Source organism: Mauremys mutica, chromosome 9 (assembly GCF_020497125.1).
Source record: "Mauremys mutica isolate MM-2020 ecotype Southern chromosome 9, ASM2049712v1, whole genome shotgun sequence".
In the NCBI taxonomy this organism is placed as follows: domain Eukaryota; kingdom Metazoa; phylum Chordata; order Testudines; family Geoemydidae; genus Mauremys; species Mauremys mutica.
The window spans coordinates 89,054,293-89,069,247 of NC_059080.1; the positions used below are offsets into that span (position 1 = coordinate 89,054,293).

General features: G+C 38.5%; 1 protein-coding gene across 6 annotated transcripts in view; it reads right to left on the minus strand.

Annotated features, from left to right (window-relative positions):
* Positions 1-13,764: 13,764 nt before the first annotated feature.
* PHC3 (polyhomeotic homolog 3) overlaps positions 13,765-14,955 on the minus strand; it is a 105,741-nt gene continuing 104,550 nt past the window's right edge. For 5 of the 6 annotated variants that reach the window (XM_045030536.1, XM_045030537.1, XM_045030533.1 and 2 more), the window contains exon 15: positions 13,765-14,326. In XM_045030536.1, the coding sequence (XP_044886471.1) occupies positions 14,172-14,326 (155 nt within the window). In that variant the 3' untranslated portion in view covers positions 13,765-14,171. The remainder of the gene's footprint in view (positions 14,327-14,955) is intronic. The other variant, XM_045030534.1, reaches the window with a different exon arrangement.

A 14,955-nucleotide genomic window follows, 5' to 3' on the forward strand; every position in this document is an offset into this window, starting at 1 on the left:
GGGAGGATGAGGCCCTGTTCTAGCAGTTGAGTGAAAACCAAGGGAGGAGAAACTGGTTCTGTAGTTGGCAAGCCATTCACAGTCTTTGTTTAATCCTGAGCTGATGGTGTCGAATTTGCAGATGAACTGGAGCTCAGCAGTTTCTCTTTGAAGTCTGGTCCTGAAGTTTTTTTGCTGCAGGATGGCCACCTTAAGATCTGCTATTGTGTGGCCAGGGAGGTTGAAGTGTTCTCCTACAGGTTTTTCAAATTTGATGACAATATATATCTCCAGATCAGTGGCACCGCTATGGGCACCCACATGGCCCCACAATATGCCAATATTTTTATGGCTGACCTGGAACAACGCTTCCTCAGCTCCCGTCCACTCATGCCCCTTCTCTACCTATGCTACATTGATAACATCTTCATCATCTGGACCCATGGGAAGGAGACTCTGGAAAAATTCCACCACGATTTCAACAGCTTCCACCCCACCATCAACCTCAGCCTGGACCAATCTACACGGGAGGTCCACTTCCTAGACACTACGGTGCAAATAATTGATGGTCACATTAACACCACCCTATACCGAAAACCTACTGACCGCTATGCCTACCTTCATGCCTCCAGCTTCCATCCCGGGCACACCACAAGATCCATTGTCTACAGCCAAGCACTGAGGTACAACCACATCTGCTCTAACCCCACAGACAGAGACCAACACCTACAAAATCTCCACCAAGCATTCTCAAAACTACAGTACCCGCACGAGGAAATAAGGAAACAGATCAACAGAGCCAGACGTGTACCCAGAAGCCTCCTACTGCAAGACAAACCCAAGAAAGAAACCAACAGGACTCCACTGGCCATCACATACAGTCCCCAGCTAAAACCCCTCCAGCGCATCATCAGGGAACTACAACCCATCCTGGACAATGATCCCACACTTTCACAGGCCTTGGGTGGCAGGCCAGTCCTCGCCCACAGACAACCTGCCAACCTGAAGCATATTCTCACCAGTAACTGCACACCGCACCATAGTAACTCTAACTCAGGAACCAATCCATGCAACAAACCTCGATGCCAACTCTGCCCACATATCTACACCAGTGACACCATCACAGGACCTAACCAGATCAGCCACACCATCACCGGTTCATTCACCTGCACGTCCACCAATGTAATATATGCCAGCAATGCCCCTCTGCTATGTACATCACAATAGCAGATCTTAAGGTGGCCATCCTGCAGCAAAAAAACTTCAGGACCAGACTTCAAAGAGAAACTGCTGAGCTCCAGTTCATCTGCAAATTCGACACCATCAGCTCAGGATTAAACAAAGACTGTGAATGGCTTGCCAACTACAGAACCAGTTTCTCCTCCCTTGGTTTTCACTCAACTGCTAGAACAGGGCCTCATCCTCCCTGATTGAACTAACCTCGTTATCTCTAGCTTGCTTCTTGCTTGCATATATAAACCTGCCCCTGGAAATTTCCACTACTTGCATCCGAAGAAGTGGGTATTCACCCACGAAAGCTCATGCTGCAGAACGTCTGTTAGTCTATAAGGTGCCACAGGATTCTTTGCTGCTTCTACAGAACCAGACTAACACGGCTACCCCTCTGATACAAATAAATATAAAAATTTACTTTAATGTCAAAGGTTATCTTGTTTTCCATACAGTTATTTGGTACAAATAAATTAAACTGCTGATAGTATAAAAAATGTGAAAGAATGACGTATCAAAATGCACATAGTTGGTGTGAAAGATCTGCAGCTGTATGTAAATCTGCAGAAAGAATCAATGGATAAAATAGGAGCTTTAGCAGAAAAAATATTTTTCTGCACATTGTGTTGCTTAAGTAATTAAGTGGCCAGTGAGAAAAAAAAATGGAATATCTTCACAGAACATTAATAAAAACAAAATAGTGGTCAGTGGATAAAACACATGATTCACCACTATATTATAGTAGTGCTTAATGATACCAGTGCAGATTGTTCCAGGCACTCTGCAAACACATAGTAAGCACTATGAAGATCATCATCCAAATAGATTTCATGGACAAAGGAAGAAAGAGAAGTGACTTGGTTACAGTGACACAGTAGGTAGACCAATGGCATAGCAGATACTTACCTAATGTAAATTGTCAGAGCTGAAGATCTGGCCTCTGGTGTCCTGACTCTCAGTCTAGTGCTCAACCCACTGGACAACACTGCTTCTTTGTACTTCTGAGTGGAGTTGACATAAGAAACTTATTCTGCCTGTCCAGTATGTATGTATGGGATACTGTTCTGGGAAGGAGGAGTGCTGGGAAAAGATGGGGTCCAGCTAAGAAGGGGAAGAGCATCTTTCCACGGTGTGAAAATAGAATGAATTATATTGTAAAAATAAGAATGGATTACAGAAATGTTGTATGTACCTTTAAGCAGAAATAAGAAATGTTGAAATACAGGTGTCAGGAAAAGAAACATTAGGCATAAACAATGAGTCCACTTAAGCTAATGGTGAAACATTAACAGAAGATCAGTAATAGTAAGGAAATAAGAGATGCATGTCTAGCCCAGATAAACTTATCAGATTCTGCTCCCTTTGTTATCTTGTTAAGATCTCGCCCTTTTATCTGTATAAATAAGATAGTTTGTGTCTTGCATGGTGCTCACATTATCTGGGTGTTATTAGCAGAGCACTGTGCTAATAAAACAGAGTGGTCTGACAAACTGTGAGTCCTGAGTCTAACTTGGACAACGGTGACTCACCAAGCTAGTGAGAAGGAATGGTAAATTACTATAGAGTCGTATGAGCAACAGGATGGAATTAAGTGAAAGAGTATGGGGAACAAACAGGAAGAACTGGAAGTTTTAGAGCCTAATCTAAATTATGACTTATTTGGCATCACACATTGGTGGGATACATCTCATGACAGGAATGTTGGTAAACGGGTATAGCTTGTTCAGGAAGGTCAGGCAGGATAAAACTGAAGGAGGTGTTGCATTATACATCAAGAATATGTACACTTGTTCTGAGACCCAGAAGGAGGTGAGAGGCAGACCACCTTAAAGTTTCTGAGTTGAGATAAAAGGGGGAGAAAATAGGAGTGACACCATGATAGGGGTCTAAATCTGGAAGAGGAGGTGGATGAGGAATTTCTAGAATAAAACAGAAATATCCAAAACACAAGACCTAGTAATATTGGGGAACTTTAACTACCACAGATATCTGTTGGAAAAATGATACTGGAAAACATTCAGAAAAGCAATACTGGAGACATTCCAGAAGACTGGAAAAGGGCAAATATAGTGCCCATCTATAAAAAAAGGGAAATAAGGACAACCCGGGGAATTACAGACCAGTCAGCTTAACTTCTGTACCTGGAAAGATAATGGAGCAAATAATTAAGCAATCAATTTTCAAACACCTAGAAGATAATAAGGTGATAAAATAACAGTCAGCATGGATTTGTCAAGAACAAATTGGATCAAACCAACCGGATAGCTTTCTTTGACAGGGAAAAAAGCCTTGTGGATAGGGGGGCAGCAGTAAATGTGGTATATCTTGACTTCAGTAAGGCTTTTGATACTGTCTTCCATGACCACCTCATAAACAAACTAGGGAAATACAACTTAGATGGAGCTACTATAAGGTGGGTGCATAACTGGTTGAAAAATCGTTCCCAGAGAGTAGTTATCTGTGGTTCACAGTCATGTAGGAAGGGCATAACGATGGGGGGTCCTGCAGGGATTGGTTCTGGGTCCGGTTCTGTTCAATATTTTCATCAATGATTTAGATAATGACATAGAGAGAGTACACTTACAAAGTTTGCGGACGACACCAAGCTGGGAGGGGTTGCAAGTGCTTTGGAGGATAGGATTAAAATTCAAAATGATCCAGACAAACTGGAGAAATGTACTGAAGTAAATAGGATGAAATTCAATAAGGACAAATGCAAAGTACTCCACTTAGGAAGGAACAATCAGTTGCACACATACAAAATGGGAAATGACTGCCTAGGAAGGAGTACTGTGGAAAGGGATATGGGGGTCATAGTGGATCACAAGCTAATATGAGTCAACAGTGTAACGCTGTTGCAAAAAAAGCAAACATCATTCTGGGATGTATTAGCAGGAGTATTGTAAGCAAGCCATGAGAAGTAATTATTCCACTCTACTCGTGCTGATTAGGCCTCAACTGGAGTATTGTGTCCAGTTCTGGGTGCCACATTTCAGGAAAAATGTGGACAAATTGGAGAAAGTCCAGAGAAGAGCAACAAAATGATTAAAGATCTAAAAAATATGACCTATGAGGGAAGATTGAAAAAATTGGGTTTGTTTAGTCTGGAGAAGAGAAGACTGAGAGGGGAAATAACAGTTTTCAAGTACATAAAAGGTTGTTACAAGGAGAAAGAAGAAAATTTCTTCTGAACCTCTGAGGATAGGACAAGAAGCAATGGGCTTAAATTGCAGCAAGGGCGGTTTAGGTTGGACATTAGGAAAAACTTCCTAACTGTCAGAGTGGTTAAGCACTAGAATAAATTGCCTGGGGAGGTGGTGGAATCTCCATCATTGTGGATTTTTAAGAGCACGTTAGACAAACACCTGTCAGGGATGGTCTAGATAATACTTAGTCCTGCTTTGAGTGCAGGGGACTGGACTAGATTACCTCTTGAGGTCCCTTCCAGTTCTATGATTCTATCAAAACAGAGAATTCCCAATAAGTTCTTGGAATGTATTGGGGATAACTTTTTTTTCAGAAACTGGAGGAAGTAACTAGGGGGATAGCCATTTTAGACTTGATTCTGACCAACAGGGAAGAATTAGTTGCAAATCTGAAGGTGGAGGAAAATTTGTGTGAACGTGATCATAAAATGATAGATTTAATGATTCTAAGGCAAGGAGGGAGTGAGAGCAGAAGAATAAGGACATAGGACTTAAAAAAAACACTTTGTAAAGCTCAGAAAACTGGTAGATATGATCCCATGTGAAAAAAATCTAAGGGATAAAGGAGTTCAGGAAAGCTGGCAGTTTCTGAAGGAGACAGTATTAGAATCATCGACTTTAAGGTCAGAAGGGAACATTATGATCATCTAGTCTAACCTCCTGCACAATGCAGGCCACAGAATCTCACCCACCCACTCCTGTATCAAACCTGTGTCTGAGCCATTGAAGTCCTCAAATCATGGTTTAAAGACTTCAAGGTGCAGAGAATCTTCCAGCAAGTGACCCGTGCCCCACGCTGCAGAGGAAGGCAAAAAACCCCCAGGGCTTCTGCCAATCTGCCCTGGAGGAAAATTCCTTCCCGACCCCAAATATGGCGATCAGCTAAATCCTGAGCATGTGGGCAAGACTCACCAGCCAGACACCCAGGAAAGAATTCTCTGTAGTAACTCAGATCCCATCCCATTTAACATCCCATCACAGGCCATTGGGCATATTTACCACTTGTAGTCAAAGACGAATTAATTGCCAGCCCATCCCTCATCCTGCACCGCTTCCCGCCACCCCCATTGGCCTGGAGCAGCAAACCGTGGCCAGTAGGAGCCGCGATCGGCCGAACCACAGATGCGGCAGGTAAACAAACCAGCCCAGCCCACCAGGGTGCTTACCCTGGCAAGCTGCATGCCAAAGGTTGTCGACCCCTGCTTTAGATGATACTGATTTATAGATATGGGGAAGGCAGGCAGGCTGATGTAAGGATCTTGGTTGTACAGAATGGGTAAAGAAACTAGACCAGTGTTTTGTTATTTATGCCTTTTTTAAAACGATGCTCTCAGTGACATTTTTTAAGTGTTCCATGATTTGCCAAGATGTGTCAATATGCCTAGTTTATATGCACCAAAAACAATAGATATGTGCATACATTTAAAAAAGCTAAATTGCAATCTGATAGCAGTCAGAAAGGATAGTTACTTCCTGGTTAAAGCTAGAAGGAATATGAAAGCAAATGTTTTAACTAAAAATTATATTTTAAAAAGAGCTACATTAGTGGGAAAAATATTAACTTGTAACTGCTAACCCAACTCAAGTGAATAGATGTTGTTTGTTCTTCTCCTGTTCTTAAAGGTTTATGTAGCATTTGATTTTTAATTTTAAAGTGAAAAAGTAAAACAGATTAAATAATCAAAGTAAACAAATGGAAGTAGCTTTTATTTCTGAAGCACTGAACTCACAATACAACATAGTATTGAAATATAATGATATCAGTAAATGATGCTGTAGGTTGGCTAATTTTCCACTTAGACCCACAGGGAACAATGTTATCACGCAAGAATGTTCAAAAGAAAAAATGTGCAGATAACAAAAGGTGCAATTACAAACAAATTTAAGCAGCATAGTATAAGGTGCTTTGATTCAACATTTGTATAATCAGATTACCCATTCACAGACATGTTGTTAAAGGTAAATTTTACTTCACTCTGTTACAGACTAACAAATATGAGAATCTATAATTCATTCACATGCTAGCTAATAGGAAAGTGCTTTTTCTTTAAAAATGATACACAAAGTGAAGATAATATTTTACATAGATCACTGTGCTCTTCAACTCTAAAATTTCTTTAACTTAATTTTTGGATTAACATTTACATTATTACACTTTAATTATAGACACTGATATTACACTTTAATTATAGACATTGATCTAGGTGCTGAATTTGATGCTACATATGCTAAAACTTCTGGGTAAAGAAGAATCCAGTATGATATCACTCCATGATAAGAACAAACACATATTATTCTCTTTATATATATTAATCTAAAATTTGTTTCTGCAAACAAATTCCAATTGTCAGTTTTAATACATGACTTTACCTTGCATAAAGCTTCTCTCATCCACCGCATGCCACATCTTTCTGAGGTTTCAATAACCAAAGTGTCCTTTTTTTAAGATGTAACTAAAAGGAGGAGCAAAATTTTAAACATATGCAAAATGCTTGGGGGAAGTATGGTTAAAAAGCAAGTGAAATGACTGGTGTCATTTGCTAAATTACCAACAAACAGTTGCATTTTAAGAACTAGTGCAAATAGGAAAAGGCAATATTTAACAATATGTAGTTTGAAATGTTTGGCACCACAATCACAGCTTCATCCCTTATGCTGGCTTCCACAGCATGGAAACATTATTGTATTTGATGTTAAAAATAGGAAAATAACTAAAATACCTTCAAGAACAACCCTGAAAAACACCAACCAATACACTTAATTTCTAGATACTATTTGAAAAGATATAGGGCAAACCCTGCCCTACTACATTTCTGAACACTGTGTTTCTTCAGCCTCTACAAACTGGATACACATCTAAAAGGGCTGATAAAATATTTACAAAAACCCAATGGAATTTAAAAATCAGCATATATCGCAAATGTATTCATGCACCAGGCATTTAAAAAGATAATGAAATAAGTGAAACTTTACCGAATCTACAGGTATATGTATGAAAATACTTCATTTTAACTTCATATGACAATAGATGGAGATTATAAGGTTATATCCTGTCACACCCATTTTAGCAGCTCCTGTTTAATGAGGTTAATCTAATCTCTAGTCCAATAAGAATTCTGATACATCAGCTTCTCAAATGGAACTGGAACTATAGATGAAATTGTAAAAAGTTAGATAAGGTTGCTAACATATTGACAAGTCGGATTTGGCTTTTAAAATCTAGATCTAATAATACATTACACACATTTTTTCTGTCCTGAGATGGCAGCATTCTTTATATTTGCTGCGATCATTTTAAAGCTAATGGTAATTTTTACAGGAAAACGTGACATCATAACAAATCAATTTCAATTCACAAACATTATATTTCAAAGAACACTTTTAAAGCAAGATTTGGAAAACTTTAAAATAGAATAGTTCTTTTTATTTTACCCAAACACTTTGGGAAAAGGTATCAGATTGGCAGCCTGAAGGTTGAAATCCTATGTATCCACTGACCAGATAACAGCAGGAAGACAAACTTCCACATACCATCCTCCTACTGTGCTTTAACCCAGTGTTGGAGGAACCATCTTTAAATATGAAATGGCAGTTTTCTCTTTATCCCCATTTAATCCTTGTCTTCTTATTTAAAGAAAGCAATTAGAATGTGGACACATTGTTCACTAAACCCTAGACTGAGATCATAGACTCATGTCATATAGGATACCAGCTAAAATAATGATTTTTTTTTTAAATCATAGTTGAACCCTAGTGACTTATGATAAAACTATGTGTATGCCATTACCCTTCCACAAGATATCTGTGTTCAAATAAAGGATCTTCTCTCTATAGCCCATCTTCTTCTCTTAGCTGATACTACAGCGAAGCTACAATGCTGCATCTTTAATATAACAATACAACTGCACGCCATGATATGAACAGGGCCGGCTGTAGGTTTTTTGCTGCCCCAAGCAAAAAATTTGCCGCCCCAAGCTCAGGTGGGGCTGGGGCTCGCAGGCGGCGCTGGAAGCGGAGGGAGTGATGTCACCTGCTCCCAATGCCTGCAGGGGCTTTACCCTCCTCCCCCCTCCAGCCATGCAGAGAAGCCCCGATATAAGGGAGGCACAAGGCAGAGCAGCAGCCAGCGTGCAGATGAGGCGGCGCAGCCCCGGCTCCCCGGCAGGCCTCGCCCCCTCCTCCCCAGGTAGCGGCTGGGGCTTCCTCTTCCTGCTGCAGCCGGGGGGCACGGTGCCCTCGCCCCATCTAAGTGGCGCAGCTCCGAGAGTGCAACTGCCCCGAAAAAAAGGATGGCCAGAATGCCGCCTCTTGAAATGTGCCACCCCAAGCTTGTGCTTTCTTTGCTGATGCCTAGAGCCAGTCCTGGATATGATTAACAGGATTACAGATTCACTGCAGAATCCAATAGGAAGAGAAACTATGCTGAGAAGGTGGTAACTGCAAATATTTCAAATACTGGCAAAACAACAAGAGAAAAATCACTGACAAATAATGTGCTTTGTGCATTACTTTATGTGCATGCTTGTGTCAGCATTAAAGTCCTCCTTTAACAGGCCACATGCCATCCAAATGCTGTATAGTCATCTAGCCATCATTATTATAAACATCAAATAAATTCATGATGATGAAGGTGCTACCCTTATTAAGAACCTTCTGTACCCATCTCATCTTAGATTCCATTAAGAAACCAACGAATTGACTCAGATGAGACAGGCAGTGTAAATCTGCTCTTTAATGAGATATTCTATTTGCTTTTCAGCTCCAAATGGAAATATTAGGTACTTATTAATAAACCTTTTATTTTTCTTATTAATGCTAACCCACATCTCTCCTGGATCAAACTGGTTTCATCTGCAGTGCAGTTGTACATAACAGACCATTCTATACTTGTGTCAATTATTTTTGTGCTTCTATTCCTACTTCCTCATCAGGAGGCTGAAATATGCTGATTTATTATGTGTGAACAATGCTGTACTTTCCCACTACAGTTATATAAGAATACAGTACTTTAAAAATGTTCATTAAGTATGAATTAAACATTGTACTTATTTAATATTTATTATCATTGTGCTAATATTTGTGCTCAAATTATCATTCATATAAAAAATCTCTTCAAAAGGCTCCATTTCTAGATGTCTATTTCATATCTAGATGCTATTTTGGATAATTTAGCAGTAAGCAGCTTGCACTGGAAGTCAGTCTCAAATTTTCATTCATCCTCGCAATTTCTCTTGAAATATATTCACACCACTGATTCTTATGCATATGTTTTAAGAAAAGCTGAATCCATATCTATGTCAACTCCAAGTGAACAGCAAGCTTATTGGAAAATTTAAATAATATGCTGCTTTATATTACCTTTCTTCTCAGAATTTCAGCATTTCAACATTAAATTTCCCCCATAATAGCATATGAGATGTATAAATATTACACTCAATTTATAGAAGGGTGAAAACTGAAGTCTAGAGACGTTAACCAAAGTTACACAGTGATTTTAATGTAAGGGATTTGAATAGAACCCAGAGATCCTAATGATCAGTCCCTTGTTCTAATCACTACACAAGAGACACTGGTGCACACAGCCTACACTCATGATGTAAATATCACATTTTTTAATCTCTATGGTGATGCTTGGGGAGGAAATCTGGCATAGTTTAAAACTTCTCCTTAAGATGTGTGGTACGAGAAGACAGCACTATTTCTCTCACTCAGATATAATTATTTCCTAGAATCCAGAACATTTTAGTATTTGCAATGCAATAAGAACACAAATTAAACAAAGAGAGTCAAATTCTTCTCTTCCATAACCAGGTGCAACTCTAGAGAGTTGAATTTGCTTATGCCAGCATTGCCTAATTCACTTAATCTTTCAAGACAAATATTAACGTATCTAATTTTAGTCATTTTTTCCATTAAAAATAGTGAAACTCCCCTCTCTCTTTAAAAATATACTTGGCCATGTTCTCTAAATTACATTTAAAACAAACAACAGGGGGGAAAATTACCTTTTAATCATGTTTACATACAATTTTGGCAAAACTGATAAAACGTTCTTACCTTGTGGCTCAAACTTACCTGATAAGCACACTGCAAAACCTGGCTCAAACTATAACTTATTTCACTATAAATATATATACACAGAGAAATCTTCAACAATTAAGAGAAAAGACTTGCAAATACTACTAGTGAGATTTCTTGACTTAGTAAATTAAGGTTATTTGGTAGTGCACAGTTCAGTAGCACTTTCAAATCCTTCTCTGTTTAGCTTCACTGAAGACCTGATTCAGCACCCATTGAAGTCAAGAGGAATCAACCTTCAAAGAGTGATAGGCCAGCCCCTAAATGCCAAAAGGTACATCCTTTTAGCAAAATAAAGCACAAAACAACCAACTCATAAGTTATTGCAGTAGTAAACAAACAAACAATGCTTGAAAAAACCCTACTATAACTGTACTCACAACTTGAATGAAGGTGTTGACGGGCCCTACTGCATAATGAATAAAAAATAATATAAGAGTATGTCCAAAAATGTATTGAGCCTTTATAACACAAACATCTCTCCTCTGGTTCCACATAATTATTACACACTTAGGCTCAATACAATTTCCCTTGTCTCCAGAGATAGTTGGATCAGGCCCTCTTACTCTTAATTTGTAAGTCATTGGTATTCTAACACTTTAACTGTTTTCTGATGTACAGTGGAAAGGTTTATTTCATGTGCATCCTACTACTTTCAATCAAAATAACGGAGTTGTCTTTTAAAAGGCCTTGCACATGATAAATCAATAAAGCTTTTGTTAGTATGAAGATGCAACAACACCCCTCAAACATGGGTCTAACATTTCAATGTATAGAAGAATCTGAAAATGATACTGGGATTAAACTTTTTAAAATGCCCCCACATTTTCAAAGCAATCTGCAGGGATTTAACCACACAGAGTCTACTGGCGCTAATGGAAGTCACATAACTTATATCCATATTAATTCCTCTTAATATGTAGAAGTTTTATTCTATTTTAAATCTCTTTAAAATATTTCCAAACTGCAACTATAGCTCATTGTGCAAAAGTGACTTTTTTTAAAATTACAATTACTTCTATAGGAACAATAAATAACATTGAAGACTGAAAAATATGAATTTAGAGCTCTGTTCAGCCCCATATCCCAATCAACATTCAATAGTAATGATTAAAAAAAAATACTCCAAAACCACACATATTAGAGAAAACCATAATCTTCTCTTCCTTTTTGATCAACTAGTTTTGAAGCAGCATCAATTAAAAAAAATGGTCTTACTGAATACATTGTGCCAGGAAAAGCCCCGGTGGGTATGCAGTTATACCAATATTAATTACTGTATTCCAAGATAGTTTATTTCACTTTGCCAAACCAGAATAAGCGATATTTTTATACTAATATAACTGTATCTACACTAGCTTTTTTTATTTTGTGCTGCTTTAATTATGCCAGCATAGTTAAAGCAGCAAAACTTAAGTGTGGACCAGGCATACAATCCCCAGTTCTCCAATCCATGATATCTTAAAGCATACGTAGTGTTTTGTGGCTCTCCCTGCTCTATAAGGAATTATGCATAAAAGTGTAGCTCAGCAAAAGAGCCAGAATGAACGTGTACAGCAATCTGGGTTACTTTGAGCTCCTGGCAGTCTGTCAATAATTTGTCAACAAGGATTTATACATATAAAGACTAATATATATATAAAAATCCTTGTTGACATTTATACATATATATATTAGTCTTTATACACATATAACAGCTAACTGTAGAAGTGTTTTTTCTGAAAACTGTCCAACAATTCAAGATTAAAACAATAATGAAACTAACTGTAGATCTAGGATATATGCCTCACAATATAAGATCACACTTTCTAACATACCGTAAGTCATCATCAATTACATGTGTAACACATGTACTTTCTACATTGCCAAACAAAGAACACAATAATCAGACAAAGATTAAAAAATAACCAAGTAGTATTTTTGCATAATCAATCCTGTCTAGTTTTGACAAATCCAAGAGATAACTATCAACATATTTTTAGTCTTCTACTAGCTTATTAAACCAGCACAGAAAAGGATTAAAAAAAAAAAAGCAGCTAAGGAGAACCCAAAGTATCCATTATTTTACCACTGAAATGAACATCGCCAAATATCTGTACAGTACACATTCAGTTAAGGAGTTTGATTTAACCACACTGTGATTAGCCAGATTAGACTGTCTTCCCCACACCATGAGGTGTGCAGAAAAAAATAAATCTAAAAGTGCTTAGCAAAAAAACCCAGCTTTTGGCTGTGTATTTTTCAAAAACTTTTGGTGCCCCACAGGGTGTTAAGCTCTCACCATACATGTTGCATTAGTAGGTAACTTTGGGCAATCCTAACTTCCAGCTTCAGAGGCTGATAGAAAATATCAGAACAGAATCTTTTGAGAGAGTCAGCTCAAGAAGTTATAATTAAATGCAGTGGTTCTAATGCTGACCTCTGGTAGATATCGACAGAAAGTCTGCTGATGGAAACAAAGTGTTATGTCTACTGAAGGAAAGGGAAGTAGACATTTTTCTGCAGGTCCAATTTGCTCTTCAAGGTCATCTGTGAAATAGGAGCCAAATATCAGCACACCTTTGACTAATTCTTTTCTTTTAACCAGCAAGTGTGCATTGGTCTAGGTTAACTAGCAGCAAGCAAACTAGAAGTATAACAACTTAATGCCCTCTTAGTGCATACCAGCATACAAACAACAAAAGTAATGTATGTGCTTCAGTACTCTCTGGGAAGAGTGTCGTGCCATTTGCATGTCAGTAGCTCTACCATTGCGAATGTCAGGATTATGAACATCATACATACATTTTACAGAATGCTTCCAAACGAAGAAAATACTACAGTGGCAAACAGATAAGCTTTAGGCTATAAGAAGAAGAGGTTTGTTACAAATTCCCTTCAAACGATATGCTCAAGACTAAATGAAACTCAGAGAGTATGCCTAAATGCACAGCATTTTACCATAAACAGTGCTTCCATACACTTTGGCCTGGTCTACACTAGAGGGCGGGGTCGATGTAAGATACACAATTTCAGCTACGTGAATAGCGTAGCTGAAGTCGAAGTATCTTATTTCGACTTACCTCCCATACTCACGGCGCGGGATCAACGGCCGCGGCTCCCCCTGTCGACTCCGCTACCGCCGCTCGCTCTGGTGGAGTTCCGGAGTCTACAGGAGCGCGTTCGGGGATCGATATATGGCGTCTAGATGAGACGCGATATATCGATCCCCAATAAACCGATCGCTACCCACCGATCCGGTGGGTAGTGTAGACATACTCTCAGTGGACTCTTCTGTTATTCCATAGTCTAAAAAATGCTTCTGTGGGAAAATCTGTTTTTCTGAACATATGAACATAATTTAAATGATGATCAGATTGTGTTAAAAAAACCTTAATCTTGTATGATACAGACCATGGGTTTTTTTGGGGGGGGAGAATAGTATCATCTACCACAACATATACATTTTATATGTGCCATTCATCCTACCTCACCCTCTGCTTTATTCTAACGATTCCCCAGCATTGCTTATAAATCTGCTAATTACTGGAAGTTTTGGAGGATTATATGATGCAGCTGGAGGAGTAAATTTTAACGTCTTTATGTGAAAAAAAAGATATTTAACAAAACATCACAGTAATAGGTATGCCATAGTGTGTATCAGTCTGTTAGAGAGAGGCTACTGTCTAAAGCTTCCCACTAGGACTCCTTCAATGAGTTGATTCGTGCACAAATTTTCAGTGCAGGTCCCAGCTTAATGTTCATTGCACTCATAAGGTGATCCTCTTTCAGCAAGAGAAGGGCCTGTCCATCAATCTCTTGTGCTCTAAATTCATCTGCAATATCTTGACAACCTGCAGTGGAATAAGAAATAGTAGGTTAGAAATAAATGCTGACAGATGCAATGGCCTTGTATACACTGGAATTTTTCTGATTCATAATTCACAACGGCTGTATTTTTCATTGGTGGAAGTTGTAGTGTAGATAAGAATTAGACAATGATTGCAAGAGCTCCTGAGTTCAGCTGAGTCCTACCTACATTACATCATCGACTGGTGCTACCAATGGTGCAACTGTGCCCATTAGAAATTAAAAATTCTAGTATAAAACAAGGCAATTTTTTCCTATTTTGTTTACAAGAATGATTGCCATGATCTCAGAGTCCTTTGAAAGGATCTGAGATGCAGACTAAAGAAATGCCTATTAAATAAAAACAAAGAATACATCTGGGTTCTCTCCGGCAAGAAAAGATGACATTAGTATTCTGCAGGTGCAAACAGCTCAAATCTCAGAGGCTCAGAAAAAAATTACTTACCTGAAATATCCCCAATTTTTGAGTTCCCGTGTGCAACTCTGATGACTTAAATTTTCAGAATTTTTAGCTATGAAGTTTTATTAGAACTCCCCCAACAAAAATCATTAATATTACAGGCATTGATCGAAGCGCATACTCTATGTCCGAAGGAGGAAAGATACACCTCTA